The sequence below is a fragment of the Hippoglossus stenolepis genome, chromosome 18 (genome assembly GCF_022539355.2).
Source record: "Hippoglossus stenolepis isolate QCI-W04-F060 chromosome 18, HSTE1.2, whole genome shotgun sequence".
In the NCBI taxonomy this organism is placed as follows: domain Eukaryota; kingdom Metazoa; phylum Chordata; class Actinopteri; order Pleuronectiformes; family Pleuronectidae; genus Hippoglossus; species Hippoglossus stenolepis.
In genome coordinates, this window is record NC_061500.1 from 19973459 (window position 1) to 19990980 (window position 17522).

At 39.8% G+C, this 17522-nt stretch overlaps 1 protein-coding gene across 1 annotated transcript; it reads left to right on the top strand.

The window, feature by feature from the left end:
* Positions 1 to 1410: 1410 nt before the first annotated feature.
* fpgs (folylpolyglutamate synthase) lies at positions 1411 to 16537 on the top strand. Its single transcript, XM_035185015.2, has 15 exons — positions 1411 to 1595; positions 3510 to 3638; positions 3772 to 3825; positions 4169 to 4233; positions 6059 to 6173; positions 7402 to 7479; positions 7942 to 8003; positions 10470 to 10572; positions 11394 to 11471; positions 11575 to 11722; positions 12982 to 13065; positions 13414 to 13564; positions 13921 to 13996; positions 14380 to 14446; positions 15115 to 16537. The coding sequence occupies exons 1-15, from the start codon at positions 1446 to 1448 to the stop codon at positions 15489 to 15491; spliced, it is 1737 nt and encodes a 578-aa protein (XP_035040906.1). The 5' UTR covers positions 1411 to 1445; the 3' UTR covers positions 15492 to 16537.
* Positions 16538 to 17522: the final 985 nt, after the last annotated feature.

Consider the following 17522-nt stretch of genomic DNA (forward strand, 5'->3'; position numbering starts at 1 on the left):
TGCTTTGCCCAACTTTAAAAAGATTTGGTAAAATATTAAAACATTTCTAAAAATGTAATTAAGACCAGGGGCCTACAATGTGAAGCAGGGTATGTGGTTATTGAGGTGACTTCAGCTTTAACTCTGGTTATTCAGTGTTAAGAAGCCGTTTACCTGGTAAATCATCAAGGTAACGTATGCTGAACCTCTGTATGAATGAGAGGAAACAAAAGACAAAACATGCTTGTGCAAGCACTGGACTTCTTTGTTAAGCACTTTTAAAGTTATCATTATTATCATCATTATGACTTTATTTTGGCCCCTGGTTTAGATTCAATTTTAGTCTTAAGTGCTTTGACAAAACTGATTTAGTCAATAGTAATGTGAACACTGGTTAAGTTTATTTAATACCATCACAAATATTAAATTAGATTATATTAGATTGTCTTATTTTATCTTATTTTATTTGAGGTTTCTACGTTCTTTTACCCTGTTAAAAGGGTTAGCAGTTTTTCCTTCCTCTTGTTGAGGGTTAAGGGCAGAGGATGTCCCACCTTGTTAAAGCCCTATGAGACAAATTGTGATTTGTGAATATGGGCTATACAAATCAAATTTGATTGATTGATTGATTGATTGATCTTATCTTAAATCATCCAGAGGTGAACATTGATTTCACACTGCTGGAACAGCCTTGAATTCTGAAGGTAATATTATTACAAATGTGCCTCTTTTGCATAAAAATGAGATGAGTGTCTATTGTTAGGCTTGTTTCAGTCTTGAAGCAGAGACAAAGTAAATTCTTTAGCATTATTAAGACATTTACTGTCTGAGTTCAATTTTAAAGCGTGGTTTTTTTATGGGTGCCAGCACATGTTGAGGTTGAGGGAAATGAGGTGACGGATAGGGCAGCAAAGGCAAGTTTGGGCAGAAATACAATAGATTTACAAGTGCCACTTGGAAGGATGGAGTGTCGTAGCATCATCAGTGAAAGGCTGAATCAGATATGACAGCAAGAGTGGGATGGAGACATCAGAGGAAGAAAGCTATACAACATCCTAGTATCAGTTAAACCTGTCATTAAAATAACCATGCCTCGAATAGAGGAGTACAATAAGGAGAGAGATAGGGAAGTCTTGCACTTCCTTAAAACTACAAATTTATATCACAAGATATAAACTGAGGGCATAAACTGCAGTGATGTGTCCCTACCGGTGGGGGGGAGCAATGCACTAAATACTGCCTAGTCTGCCGGAAAGAAGAAGAAGATGAAAAGTTCAATTTGAGGATTTGCTTTTATATTGCTTTTTATTTTGGCAGGAAGTTCAGATCCATACAACGTGGCTGACAGGAAGTGTAAAGTGAAGGATTTAGAGAAATCCTGTTTCCGACCATCGGGGGGCGGGACAGGCGTGACGTCATGACGCCAGTAAACGGAGCTGACGCTTCCTGTGACAGCTCGACGCCGCATGATGGTGTGGAAGTTGCGCGTGGTGCGCTGCGGCTCCATGTTTGCCGCGCGGCTCTTGAAGCAGGACTGGACTTTCCGGTTGGCGGGACCTTCTCTCAGACGTTACAGCACCAGGACGGCGCCTCACATACCGGGCATGGAGTACCAGGTAACCGCTCACCGCCTCCTCGGCTCGGCTCTGCACCGGCTGCTAACGAGCTAGCGAGCCACCAGCGCTGGAGAAGTTTACACCAGCACCGAGAGTTCGAGTGTGTCGTGTTGAAGTGTAGCTGACCGAACTTCAACCTGCTGTAGAGCCGCGGGACGAGGAGAGACGGCAGAGTCCTGGAGTTTCTGTACTGTCTACAGTACTACCACACTCTTACTGTACTACTACCACTCTCTTACTGTACTACTACCACTGTTTAGACTGTACTACTACCACTCTCTTACTGTACTACTACCACTCTCTTACTGTACTACTACCACTCTTTAGACTGTACTACTACCACTCTCTTACTGTACTACTACCACTCTTTACTGTACTACTACCACTCTCTTACTGTACTACTACCACTCTCTTACTGTACTTCTACCACTCTCTTACTGTACTTCTACCACTCTCTTACTGTACTACTACCACTCTTTAGACTGTACTACTACCACTCTCTTACTGTACTTCTACCACTCTCTTACTGTACTACTACCACTCTTTAGACTGTACTACTACCACTCTTACTGTACTTCTACCACTCTTTACTGTACTTCTACCACTCTTACTGTACTACTACCACTCTCTTACTGTACTTCTACCACTCTGTCACTGTACTACTTATTCTGCCACACTGTCACTGTACTACTTCTACCACACTCTTACTTTACTACTACAACACTCTTATTGTACTACTACTTCTACCACACTCTTACTGTACAGTTTACTTCTACACACAGGACGCTGAACTGTAATGCATATGATCTACTATCCATTGCAGTGTACTCTACAGTACTGTGATTTATAGGGTATGTTACTTAAAGATTTCAATTGATTGAATTGATTAGCTGTTGCAGCCCTAGTACTGTGTCATATGTCTTTGTCCTAGTTTGGAAGTTTCTGTTTGCAAACTCAATACGAAATGCTTTACTGTGATTTGGGGCTTGAAATTTCACACAGCATGCAAAATGAAAACAATTGTCTAATGAAATGAGGCATTTAGTTTGTCATAACAGCATTGTGCATTCATCATAATCGTTGTAGTATGTTCAAATATGAATCACTAGACATGATAAACAACTGTTCATCAACAGTTGAACAATGTTTTCTGACTCGGTCAGAGAGTGGAGCAAGCTGTCACATTCACACAGAACTCCACGTCAGAAGAAATAAAGCGTAACCCCTGGTCTCGATCAGTAACGTTCTTAGGAGGAATGTGCACGGACACATTGTCTTCCTTGCATCCCTCCACGCTGCAGTGTTTCTTTAGTGTTGTTTATTGTGGTTAGCCTGTGGTAGCTAACAAGATGCTAGCTCAGCAACATGTCTGCTTGGTGTCACGTTCGGTGTGGAGGGGTGGTGGTGGTGGAGGTGGCGGGGGTGTTGGGTTCGGAGGCTGGACTGGTACCGGCTGGTTGGGGCTGAGAGAAGAGTGCGATCCCGAATGACATCATACGGAGAGGAAGTACGAAAAGAGACGTTTCGATAACATATTTCTTAGAATGGACTGAGTGAAAAAGTCTGCGAAGTGACTGTCTTCATACTTTGAGGGCACCTACTGACCCCCTTCAAGTAATTACGCATAGTAAAAGCCCAGAAAATGTATTTTACACAATATGGGCCCTTTAAAGATTGGTAGGGTGAATATTTAGGCTGAATACAGTTCTCAATAAGTAATAACCCCCTAGTGCTAAGATGTAGCTCATTGTTTTGTGTGTTTGGACAAGGGTAGGTTTTGGTACACACACTGAACATTTCTAGATCCCTTTTAATTTGAGTGTGCATAGAAAAAAAAAATCATTTCATGAATGACTTGTTTTGTTAGAGAACAGGCTGTGGTTTTTAAGATGTTGCTGCTTGTGTTTGCCACAGGATGCCATTTGCACTCTGAACACCCTACAGACCAATGCCAGCGCCCTGGAGCAGGTACGACGAGAGCGGAGCAACCCTCAGTTGCAGCTCCAGGCCATGAGAGGCTTCTTGGAGCGAGCCGGTCTCACGGTGAGTCCATTGTCACGTCGCACACAGGGGCATAGCTGTCACATCACAGTGACACCTTTTAGAGCTTCATGGAATGTTATTGTTGGCTTATGTGATTCCTTTTGTCTTATCTAGTGTGTGTTGTGTTTCAAAGGTGGAGAAGCTGGACCATCTTAATATTATTCATGTGACAGGAACCAAGGGCAAGGTGAGCTTACTAGACACACAAGCTGTTAATGTTTGGATTCAGTCAGTAATCTTTGGCCATGTGGGTCACACATTGATGGATGCAAATTCATAAGTGTTAGATTTATAGGCACAATAGAAAATGTGTGACTACAGGGCAGGCCCAGTGCTTTTTCTCCTTTTTAAATGTTACTGATCATATGATAGTAGATAGCTGTCCCTTTTCAACAAAAAGCTCAAAGCTGGCATTATGTGAGCTCTGACATGCAACCACATTCAAACATGCATTGACTCATGAAAGAGGAGTCAAACTATTGAACGGCTGTACAAGGTTGGCCTTTTATGTGTCTGTGTTTGTCTTTCAGGGGTCAACATGTGCATTCACGGAGCAGATTTTGAGAAGTTATGGGTTCCGCACTGGATTTTACAGGTAAAATTAATATTTTGAAAATAATATTTACACTATTTGATAGAGAAGGACAGTTGCTGAAAGGAAATGAAAGTCTGTAATTAGATAATTGACAAGTTGTAAGCCCCTCCTCTGTCCCTCAAGACCTGTCACAGCTGAGGAAGAACTCAGAGAAACACGTTTTTTTTGGTTCAGGAACTAATGACTTGTAATTTAAGGTGTAGTCATTGGCTGCACTTCATTCTGCCGGACTGATTTCCTCTTTTTAGACGCTGAAAGTAATAACGGAGACTTCACAGAGCATTTTTTAAGCCACAATGCCTCAATGTGAAATACTGAAAGGGAGTAAAAGCCCAGTACTGGGAATTTGGTGCATACCCATTATCTCATGTTCTATCTTGCTTTCTAACATTTTGATTCTAAATCTAAGTAGTAGATTTGACTTAAGGATAGCTTATGACTTAAGGATAGCTTATGAAGCTTATGAAGGATAGCCGTACTGATATCCTATTTACAGGATGATAGGTGGTAACAGATGAAGCCTTATGAATCATTGTGGCTTCTAAAAGGACAGTGAAAATCTGGTGGCTTGTAAAACTTATGGCAGCTCTTTAAGACTGGGGCTAAAGCACTATAACACTTATTTGATTTGAATAGTTGTCTCATGTGTGCAATTAAAATCCAAGCAAATCTATCACAGGAAGATAAATTAAACAGGCTATCACCTCTTTATGTGCATACTTAAGGGGTAAAAGTAAAATCCTGTGTGATTAATGCACCATTTCCACACTTATTTACTTTATATGAACCTATTTATTTAGACTGCGACTATTTTGAGATGCGTATCATCTGTTTTGATAACTGATTTAATGAGCCATTCGCAGTTTCACTGTACCGGCCGTGTGTACTTAGACTTGCATGGCTTAATCTTTGAGACAAGCATATGCTACTGGCAGGATCAACCAGGTAGCCCTCTCTGCGCTGAGACCACAGTGAACCCACTGTGATGTACCTTTAGGCCTTTGACTCTGGGCTTCATGGTTAATAAATATGTAACATGGGATGTTATTGTATAATGATATTCATTTAATGATTCATTAGTGTTATTACCTTTTTATCTGATATCCAGGTGTTCTCTATCTATGATTCTGTCCTTCTTGTACATATTGTTCTCCTCTCACTAATGTACCAGCACAAAAAGAATCTCTCATTTAAAGTTAATGAAGCAGCATGTGTGAAGCATGTTGTGAGGCACTGGTAGTGGTTCAAGTCTCAGACTTTCTAGAAGTGAAAGAAGCTTTGGAGCTACTGTATCATCTGTCTCTCACAAACAGCAAAGTAAGTGCTCTACAGAAGGAAAGTGACCCATATTAACTTATTCAACACAACAATAGTAACTGAGATTGAATGGGCCTTAGGATTGTTTTTATGGCATTTTTATGCCTCTGTGCCGGCGACAGCAAGTTTTCAGAAGCATTATGTTTTCAGATTGTCAGTCTGTCCCATCCTTATGAACACGATATCTCAAGAACACCTTGAGGGGCACTTTCTGTACAAAAAAGTATCTATATCTTGACTTTAATTGATGCTGTTGTATATCCAAGACAGCACTGATTATCAATCCCATGTAGGTTAGGCCTGTTTCCCAACAGCTGCTCTCCCCATTGACTTAACACTTTGGTTTGTTGCTGTTCTAATGCCTTGGGTTATTATTTGCTTGTTTGAAGTTGATGATAAAGTAAATGTTCAAATTACATGTTACATGGGTAAGAAGGTATTTATTTATACTATATAAACTGCAGCAGGGTCAGTAGTTTTTCAATTAAAGTTTCCCTCTTGATTGCAGTTCCCCACACTTGGTAGAAGTCCGGGAGAGGATTCGAATCAATGGACGGCCCATTGGAAAAGAGCTCTTCACTAAATACTTCTGGCAGATTTATGGACAATTGGATGAAACGAAGGTAAGTCATGTATCAAGGCAGAGTTGTGTAAAATGCAGACATTTAAATGTGTTGTTATTGAACTGAAACTGGACTGAGTGGAAAGGAACTAACCCTGGCTAATCATTCACTGCACTCACATCATTCAGTGCAATGGTCTTTAATCATCTCAAAGTAACCCTAGGCATCCCAAGCAGCTCATTGTGTATTATCAGCCTAACTCGAGCATTATCAGTGTCACAAGCTTTAATTGAGTTTAGTGCCAAATGAGAACCTTCATGTCAGGATGAGCCTGACCCTCATGTGATAGAGCACATAGGTCACAGAGGTATTCAGTGTGATGTTTGCCTGCTGTTTAAATATTTTGGATAGATTGATGGTCTAAAAAAAACCTTACTGTGCAACATATCGAAGCCATGCTACACAATCAAAATCAAAGAGACTTGCAATTTAATATATATATTTTTGGTATACATATAACTGTTTCAACCGTTGTGTTTTGTAAGGAACAGAAGTGCTGTGTTTGGATTTAACTCTTTGAACCCAATTGATAGTTTGGTTCGAAACATTGCACCACTTTTTCTGTGTTAAAAATAGTGTTAATCGTCCGAAAACTTATTTACATGACAAGACAATAGTGCCATGGCACCAATGTCATTAAATACAAAGTAATGATATCAACATGAAATATTGATAATAAAAAAAAGACTGTACCAAAACACTTCTGATTTCGCTGCCAAAAAATTGCAAATACACAGGGTTTTTTCAAACAATGAGAATATCATGTCTTTTAATATCTCTTCCTGCATGCTCTAATCATATTTCATCAGCGGAGCAGGGTCCTGACACTGTCAATCCTGACTGGTTGAATTTTGACAAGGATGGTCTCAACCTTACTATGTTCCTTTAGATAATGTACAGTATCTTATCATTTGGTGCCATACAACCCTAAATTGGGACAAATGACCTTAAGGAAACATATAGACTCCACCAGTTTTTAACTAGGATCGTCTTATTGTTTACAATAAAAAATGTGGATCATTGAATTAATTAAAAAGATACTGTCTTCAGAAATATTATACACACAGGGACTTTAATATACTGCATGCATAATGGTAACACACAAGTATTTATATGAAACGAAAGTGCTGATATCATGATTTGAAAGTAACAGCATTTCCTTGTGTATATTATTGCAAAGAAGCAAACAAGTGATGCCGTCATTTTTCCTTATGTTTGACCTCTTAAGGATGCCCACGGAGGAACGATGCCGGCATACTTCCGTTTCCTCACCATCTTGGCTTTCCATGTGTTTCTTCAGGAGAAGGTATGCTGGCAGCTTGGGTGATGGGGTTGCAAGTAGAGATAGGGTTCTACTCAGTTTGTCCATTCGTACATGATTATACCTAACTTCTAGTTCTAGACTCGCCATTTTGAATGTTTGTATGTTCCAGCCATAGATTTTAATCTGATTAGTTACACACTGTTGTCTGGACTGTAGACTTTTTCTTAATTTTTTTAACCTCTCTCGCCATTTTTTGCACTACTTTGGTCTACAAGTCAAGAAATAGAATAGATTGTCAATTATTGTAGAAGTTCAACAGTACAACAGAGAGCTTAGAAAGTGTCCTTGCAATCCTGCAGTGGTTAAGAAGTCTTGCTCTTTGTCAGTGAGTTGTAGTAACAAAGTGTTGAACCAGTGTCGCTATCCTCTGACCCTCAAGTAGGATGAACGGTTTTATGACTTAAACTAACTTGTGTTAAAATTATAACATCACTGTTTGTTCAGGTGGAATTGGCTGTAATTGAAGTTGGAATTGGTGGAGCATATGACTGCACCAATATTATAAGGTAAGATTCTCTGTTTGAAGCCGAGAGTCTATATTAAGATGGCTTAATACGTAGCATATTAGAAAGTGAAGACAAGACAGTTGGCGGTACATGACTTATATGAATGTCCCTTTGATACACAGAGACACTGAACAGCTTTAATATCTTTTTTCTGATAACACTTTGCACCCAATAAAGAGCTTCACTTTAATGTTTCACACCAACATTATCACAAAGATAGTTCGATCTGCAATACAAACTATATCAGAGAACTGGAAACATGTACAGGTAATTGAGGGTTGGAATGGAACCTGCATTATAGTTTACATGTGTTTTCTCAGAGCCAGATTCACAGCTTCACTCTCTCTGTTCTAATATATTTGATTTAATGTTTTAAAACTAGTTACAGTTTAAACTTAAAGGGCGCTCAGAGAGTACATACCTCCTCCCAGGCTTATGTTAAATGTTAGCCCGTACCCCACCCTTCCACATTTTCAAGAAAATCGGTTCAGTAGTTTTTGTGTTATCCTGTGAACAGACAAACAGCAATGAAAACATAAACTCCTTGGCAGAAGTAATGATAAGTAAAGTGTTAAAGGGTATATTACTATTTGTAGGGGACAATTTTGAAAGGCAGATTTGCATCTTATTCTAGTGAGCATTTGTGGCAGCAGGACAATGATTGTCTAAATTAAACTACACTGTGTGTTTGTACTAATGAAGGAATATCAACCACTACCACGTTGTGGCTCAATTATATGGTTTTCATAGTAGTAGTAGCAGGGCTCTCCCTCTGTCAGAGTGCCGAGTCAGAGTGGCTCCAGCCCGGGTAGGGGCACACGGAGCGAGGGCTCCTCTCCACCAGTATTTGATGACAATAAATTATTTTTCCAGCGTTCTAGGCTCCACCAGCGGGCCCCCACCAATAACAGCGCTCGTTATGCAGCGTAAGGGTAAACTCGACCAATCCAATACGAGTCTCGCATTGTGGAAGTATCGCTAGATGTAGGGAATCCACGAGAAACACCCTACTTTTGAAAATCAGTATGATAAGATTAGGTATGATGGTGCAGCGCCATTATTCCATTCTTTGGGGAGAGCCCTGAGTAGTAATACTACATAGTAATGCAAATTTTTACAGAAGAGTAGAATTCTATAGGACAGAGGAGTAAGATAAACACAGTGTGGGTTCGCAGAATCCCTTTCAAACCACTTCAAGATAATATTGAAGAACATTTATTCGGAAAAATTAATTAGCGTGTACATATTTGTATTTTGTCTTTTTGATTGTAATTATTTTATGCCTCAGTAGCAGAGTAGGAGAGAAGAGCGAGATGGGGAATTACATCCAAAAACACAAACCAGGGTTGCGTATTTGTGAGTGAAGCTCAACTGAGATGGAGATGATATGTGATGAGATAAACTTTATGTATCCCACGCTGGGAAAATTCCCTCAAACAGAGCCAAATCTCTACTGACAGCAGAAGTGGGTGAAGTCATGCATGTCATGTGCTCTTGTATTTGACAAGTAGTGCAGACACATGTTTTGTGCTTTCCACTCAGTAATTAATCTTTTTGTTTCATATATAAGTTATATATATCCCCAACAGAAATATAAATCCAAGTTCTGAAACATTACCACTATCTGTAGCCTGCGTACTAATGTGTGACATTAAATAATTACTGAAGTTTTATTTATTTTACTATTTATAAATGACTGGTAAAAACTGGTCTGACAATAAAATGGCTTGTCTTTGTAGACCTGTAGTGGTTGAACTCATGACCTTTTCTGCACTGATGTAAGCTGCTTTCAGACATTCACTGAACTTTTCTCCAGAGAATGCAAATGTCCAAGTCCGAAGTTCTCAACCTTTTCCGAAGTTTCTCCTGCCAGCTCCCTAATATAAACTCTGGATTATGTCCATGAAAGAATGCAGGAGATTATCGAGAGGATTCACCGTGAACTAGTGGGCGCTTTGATGACTTTTCACGTCTGACATCGGCTTAATGTAGTGTGCTCCAGGGTGTGATGAGAATTTATCATGAATTTGGTTGCATTAAAACACAGCATAGATGACCACAGTGCAGCAGAGGACCCTGAATAGAAGGGTCACATGGACAAGTAGATTGTTGATGTTAACTAGGATTTGCTGTGGACAGAGATTCCCTCCAAAATAACCTGGAAGCACTATTGTGGAAACATTGTTTTCACTCAAACAGGATTTAGACATTTAGATGGTTTAATGTAGACGTAGTGTTGGCACAATGGGACATTATTATTGGAGTGGTAATGGGTTCAAAAACACAATCAACCATACAGGGCTGCTATTCAGTTTGCTTGAGTTTGCCTGTTAAGTTATTCCTACATCTTTTCCTGTTTTGCACTGTTGCTGAGGAAGTTGATTTATCAGCAGTTGTATCATAAGGTTTAGGCTTTTATTACATCTTTATCAATGTCTTCTCCTCTCTATGGTTTTGTCCCAACAGGAGGCCGTGGGTGTGTGGCATCTCCTCTTTGGGTATCGACCACACTCAGATTCTTGGAGACACCATTGAAAAAATTGCCTGGCAAAAAGGAGGCATCTTCAAGGTGTGTTGTTCAAGCTGCTCATATCAGAAAGGCGATGCTGCGATTGGACTAAATATTGAAAGTATAATAATCTAGATCATCCTAAAATCATCCGACAAATATCTGAAAGCATGTTCAAGTGTCACAGTAGCGAATGCTCTTGGAGAGTAGTAAAACAGAGTTCGAACAAAATGCACAGTTTTACTTTGGTACTAACAGCTCCACAGCAGCAACACGGCTCCTTCACTGATTCTCCTTCTGAATGAGGTTTCAGGTTCTTAGCTATCAGCTCGATAAGCACAAAATCTGCATGTAGAACATTTTATCTGTCAGAATGTAGTTTTCTGGTTGTACAGAAAACTCCACCGAAGAGTGTTAACTTACCAGTTCACCCTCATGTTTCCAGCTGTAATGATGCTGTGATTGGACAGTGCATACAGTGTACAGTCTGAATGAGGTAGTTTCTCAGGCCGTATGGTAAATAGTCTTTATTTATACAGCACTTTTCTAGTCTTGATGACTACTCACTGCACTTTACAGTATAGTTTTGCCATCCACCCATTCACACACATTCATACAGTGCATACATGCAGCACTTTCTCTATCACAACCTGACACAGCCATCAGGGGCAATATGGGCATCAGTGTCTTGCCCAAGGACACTTGGGCACACAAAATGGATCAGACCAGGGACCTGCTGGTTAGTGGATGACTCCCTCTACTTCTTGAGTCACAGCTGCTCGTATATGGCCCAGAGGCCCGAGGTTCCCCACTTCTGTTGTGGAGTATCTTGTACTTTTCTATCATCACACAGACTACTCATCATGCTCATGTGATTTCAGCTGGGGGTTCCTGCCTTCACAGCCAAACAACCAGAAAATGCAATGGCTGTGCTCAAGGACAGGGCCACGGAGATCAGAGTAAGTGACGACACCTTCTAATACTTTCAGTCAGTCTGTTGAAATGCCCCCTCTAGCTGCTTAGTTGTTTGTATTACATTCTCACTTGTTGTTGTTGTCATAGTGTCCTCTGTGGGTGTGTCCAGAGCTGGAGGACTATCAGGCAGACTGTGGACCTTTGCATCTTGGCTTGGCAGGGTTGCATCAGCGCTCCAATGCCTCCCTGGCCCTCCAGTTGAGTCACACTTGGCTACAGAAAAGATGTCTACCAGGTGGGTTTAAGAAGTGAATCTGCCTCGTAGGACAGAGTTAAACCTGAAGTTATTTTGATAACCACAGATCCTGCTTGGTAGCACAGGACCAGACAACACATTCTTAGGTGGATGATGGTTAAATGTTGCACTTTCAGTTTTGCAGACACTGCTCTGGTTGTCTCTTCCATTGTAAATTTCTCATCTCATCTTATAAATAATGCTAACATCCAGATCTGTCAGGGGGATGGATTCTTTTGGCAAAGGAGAAGAGGTCACTGACACAGATTTAAACACATTTGTGAAGAACATTTATGGGAAAGAAGATGTGTGCTCAAAAAATGTTTTTATTTCAACTCACGTAAAATGGGAGCGATGATGTTAAATAAGGTTAAATACACAAAGAGATTAAATGCACGTCAGTTATCTGTTATGCACACTGAAAATAAAGTCAGTTTTATACCCCTTTTCCACCAGAGTGAATCGAGTGCTAGTGCTGGTTCAGAGCTGGTTCAACTTGCAAACCTTTTAAGAACCAGTTTGCTTTTCCTTGGGCTAGAGCAGACATCACATTACCATATACGTCCCTGTCTACATCTCTGATTTCCAAGCAACACTTATATGACACTGATATATCGTCTATCTGTGATGGGTGAGGCAATCGGTGGTTTTTTTGGGGTGATTGTTTGGGTGATTTGTATCTTGCTAATATAATGGTCTGCCTCCTCAAGAATTCATACAACTTTATAAATGAACCCACGAACTAGCATTTAATATTTATTATTTTAAATTATATATATTCATTCATTCAGTCCATCCAGACTCCACCTGCTCACTTCTCTCTTCTTGTCTTTCTTTTACGCTGACATGTAGACACACCGACACAGACTCAGCTGACATCCTCTAACATTGGTTTGTTTGTAGCCACTGGTTTGAGACTAGGCACTGGCTCCGAACTGACCCTGGAACTGCCTTGGTGGAAAGGGGTAGTAATGAAATTGTACAATATTGTGAATAAGCCTTGAGGAGAATCCTCACATCAGATAAAAACACCAGGTAAAAAGGTTACAAAAGTACATTTACAACCACAATAATAACCAGGTTCTAAATATCATGCAAACATTCTGTGCTGTCTTCATAGATTTCCCACCATTACGTACGTTTTAGCAGACATCTATGAAAACGTGTACGACTTTAACAGAAGGAAGAAAACAGTATTGTGTATTGTTATTGTATTCCAGGGTTTAAAGGGTTGTCCACGACATGTCCTCTCTCAACAGATAATAGCTTTCCTTCCACCATTGCTGAGAACAAAGGTGTACTTCAGGCCACTTCCTTTAAGCCCAGCCCCATCATGGTGAAAGGTGAGTCACAAAAACAAAATCATTTCCTGATTATCAGAGCACAGTTAAGATAAGATAATCATGAATTCGTCCCACATTGGGGAAATTTGTTACGACAAAGATAATTGAGATTTCTAACAGAGCTTATTCAACACATTGTTGTGTTCAGGTGTTAAACTGTAAACTGTAAACAAGCTAAATTCGTTTGATGTCAAATAAATATAGATATTTTTGTATTTTTATGTACGCTGGTGATAAAAGGTAACTGGACCCTTCTGCCTTTTTTAAATATATATATTCGGCAAATACACTGTTAACAAACCCAGTTTCCAGGCTAAATGTGTCATCGTCCCGTGTGTTTGGTCTCAGGACTGGCAGATACAGAGTGGCCAGGGAGGAATCAGACTCTGAGACATGGAGTAGTCACCTACTTCTTGGATGGAGCTCACACCATGCGCAGTATGCAGGCCTGTGTGCAATGGTTCAGAGATGTTGCAGCCCAGCATGAGAGGAGGGCAAGGTGAATGGCTCCCCCCTACGACATGACGCTGTATTACACCTGCATGCATCAGACAACCTATCACATCACACTGTAGAGAGGGAACTCAGTTATACCAACTCTGTCGAACACTTGCTACATTTCATTTTTGTCATGAATTTTGTGAGGCATATTTCAGCTTCAGAATACAAGTTAGACATGAAATATAAAATATCACCACAGCTTTAATGGGTCCCAGCACGATAAGCCAGTATGAACATGATCAGAAATGCCTGATCGCATACCTAGTCACTTTTAAATAGAATGATTTGGATGTGAGCTGCTGCTCTCTGCTTTTACTTTTTTTGACCAACAACTCTGACATGTTTGTGTTGTAGTGGACCTGTAGCCAGAGTTTTACTCTTCAATGCCACAGGAGAGAGAGACTCAGCAGCCATGCTTAAACTCCTGGTGGTGAGTACAGCTGTGTGTTTAGCACTTCACAAAATGACGATGTTGTCATAATAGCTGTTTTCAGTATGTTGTGGTTATGTTTTTGGATTTCTGTTTATTTCCTTTTTTGTCCTTTTTTCTTATTAATCATTGTTTATTTCCTGTGTTAAAATCTACTGGAGATGTTAAAGAAATATAATTTTTTTTTTTTTTTTAAATGAACAATCGGCCTAGTGTAAGACAAATACTTGTCAGTGATTGGCTCCTCCTGCTCCGATCATACTCAGGTTTAATAATGTGAGAGTGGATTTTCAGTAAAGTAATAAGTTGTGTGATAAGTGTATATGTTTGGAAAATTGTTAACTTCCTTTTTCGTGCTGTTCCTCCTTTGTGTTTCTATTCAGCCATGTCATTTTGACTTTGCTGTATTCTGCCCAAACATCACTGAAGCCATCCCTTCTTGTAATGCAGGTGAGATCATTGAGGCTGTTGCGTGAAGCTGTATTTGGTTTACAACAAACTACAACAAGGATTAATGGACTATACCACTGTTTTTTTTAATGTTAGCACAATACCTAGAAATTATAAAAGAATTATTCCAGACTATTAAGCACACTTTAGTTTTTAGAGTGACATCCTCATTATTTACATTGTTTTCAGAACGTATTCAGACTCTTATTAGACGTTCAGACGTTATTGTGTTGTACATTTAAGTAGATAGAATATCTATTTTGCCAACAGTCTACACTCTATAATCCATAAGGATTTTTTGTGAAGCATGATTTATTAAATTAAAAACAGAAGTCTTTCATTTACAGAGTTCCTTGGGCTTGATCAGGACTACCCATAGTGTGGTTACTCTTATAAGGTCAATCATTCTTGGTACAGTCTTGTTTCTGTCTTGGTTCCTTCCCCTAAAAAAGCACAATGGTTCCAAAGCTGGCAAGACTTCAGACAACTTCATATGTTTACCTCACCCGACGGATATCTGCCAAGAAACAATAAATATGCATCTTTCCTAAAATGGTCCACACTGTTAGTCCTCTTATTGATACTGTATGTGATGATGTAAAATCTTAAATTGTTTGTGTTACTAAAAACGTTTAACCTACATAATCCTGTCATTTGTCTCCTTTCAGACCAGCAGAACTTTAACGTCTCGGTGGAGAACATGTTGACTCGCTGCCTGGACAATGAGAGGAGTTGGCGTCTTCACCATCGTAGTGCAGTTGATAAAAGATCGCAGCTGTTCATCGAGGAAGCCCTTCCCCTGGTCCCTTTGAAGAAAACTGACACCCTGGTCTTCCCCTGCATCCTCAGTGCCCTTCAGTGGATTACCCAGGGCAGAGATTCAATGCTGATAGACACAACCAAGAGGGTCTTAACTGTTAAACCCAGCATCATGGCCAAAGCTCCTCCACCCTGCGACGTAGCCGAGATCCACATCCTCATCACCGGAAGCCTCCACCTAGTGGGAGGAGCACTCAGACACCTTGACCCAGCTTCCTCCAAGTAATTGGGATCATGTAAGCTGAGTGAATGCAGACGGTTGAAATAATGAATTAGTGCTTTACTTCTACAACCTTTGCGGAAGAAAGATCGTATCTGTCTGTATAGATGAGCTGTTTGTGCCTCAGGTGTTTACGTGAATAGAAAAGCTGCACACAGTTGTCTTCTAAGAGTCAGTTAGTGTGGACAAGGCAGCTCCAGGCTTTAAAACAGCCCTAGCTTCACACTGAGCCTTACAAGTGACTGCACCAACGTGTGGTCTTTTTAGTCTTACATTAAGCCAAATTTGTTTACAGGAAGTGCAGAGGATACAGTCATCTAGCGTGTGTGCGTGCATGAGCGAGCGAGCGAGCTTCAGCAATCACTAATGCCACCTGGATGAACCACAGTGATATAATAGGTTTTCTATTGTAAACACATTTTTACCTACAACCTGAAAGTGCTATATGGATTTAAATTAATTTTTCCTGTTTACAAATCTACATTATGTGTAACACTTGACCGTTATTGTCTTTTTTTTATCCAATGAAAACAATTTTGCACGGTTTCAACCTTTGTCAGAATTTGACAATGTTCTTCAAACACATGACAGACTCATCTTGGTTGTAGATGTGTAAATATTCTAAAACTAGTGTAACTGCCAATCAAATGAAGTGTAATCTACTTTACACTGTAATTCTATTTAAGTGCTCTTTAATTTAAACGTGTATCATCTGACTGCAACACATGCACTTATGTATGAATGAAGGTGAGAGATACTGGAACAGTATAATGTATATTTATCATCTGGCACCTAATGTCATGGACTGAATCCGATCTGATAGAGGTGTTCAGCTGCACAGGAGGTTCGACCACATCCTGTCACCAGTTACACAAAAAAAACTGACATGTTCATCCTGCAAGACAAAATGTCCTTAAGAAGAATCTGTCTTTCTCAGTAGTGAAGATGAGATATCTGCTCATATCTAAAATATGATTGATTGATCTGGAAATTGCGTACACCATTGGTTTGGATATTACATGCTAAATAAATCCATCTCCCCATGTGCTGAATTTCTTTTTCTCTTTCTTTCTTACTTCTATGTTTCCATGCAGTAAATGTGGTTTTACTTTACAGTTGTTTTAGGTTCACATGCACCTCTCACATTGCATGAGCCCTGGAGTTGCACATGAGTAGCTGTGATGGGACTGTGCTGAGGCTTCCACTTTTTCAGTTGAACATATTTCTAACACTGATTTAAAAAAAGTGAAGGTCAGAGATGTTTTCTTCATTTTGTCCATCCTGTGCCAACTTTCTCCTTCACATAAATGTTACCTGTACACTTGTCTTTCTAACTGATACCGCCAATTTGAATATTAGAAAATAAACCAGCAGCTATTTTGATAGTCAAATCATTTGACTACATTTTTTTCTAGAACAGTCACTAAGTAGAGTTCATACCTCCACCAGTCTCCATATCCAACCACATTTAAATTCTCTAGATTCAGGTTTTTCTTTGGATCTGCACCAAATCTCTCTCATAAATATCAATCTCCCAAACATGCCTGTTTTTTTGCATCAAGATCCATGAAATATTCTCTTAGAAATCAAGAAGATTGTTGGAAAAACGTTCTATCTCACAATGTTAAAGAGAAATGAAGATTCCTTGATCCATTCCCTGATCCAGATCCACACCAAAATTATATGGGTTCTTTCCTGACCCATACAACATCCTTCCATCAAGTTTCATGGTAATCCGTGAATCAGTCCAGTAGTTTTGGTGTAATCCTGCTGACGTTTAGACATATAACATCATTCAAATAACATTCATTGGCTCCCTTTTCTTCAATGTCTAGACTTGCTGCTTTTCTCTGTCATAGCCATCTATATATTGTTGCTCGAATTAAAGTATACAAATGATTTAGGTTCTGCTCCCTTTTGATGTGTTACACTCATATCATCTCTGCAGTTTTGTCAGCTGAACATCCATGCTACTGATCCCCTGTTCTATCACCATCATAAAGGTTCTGCTGGATCTGGTGACTGGGGAGGTCACTG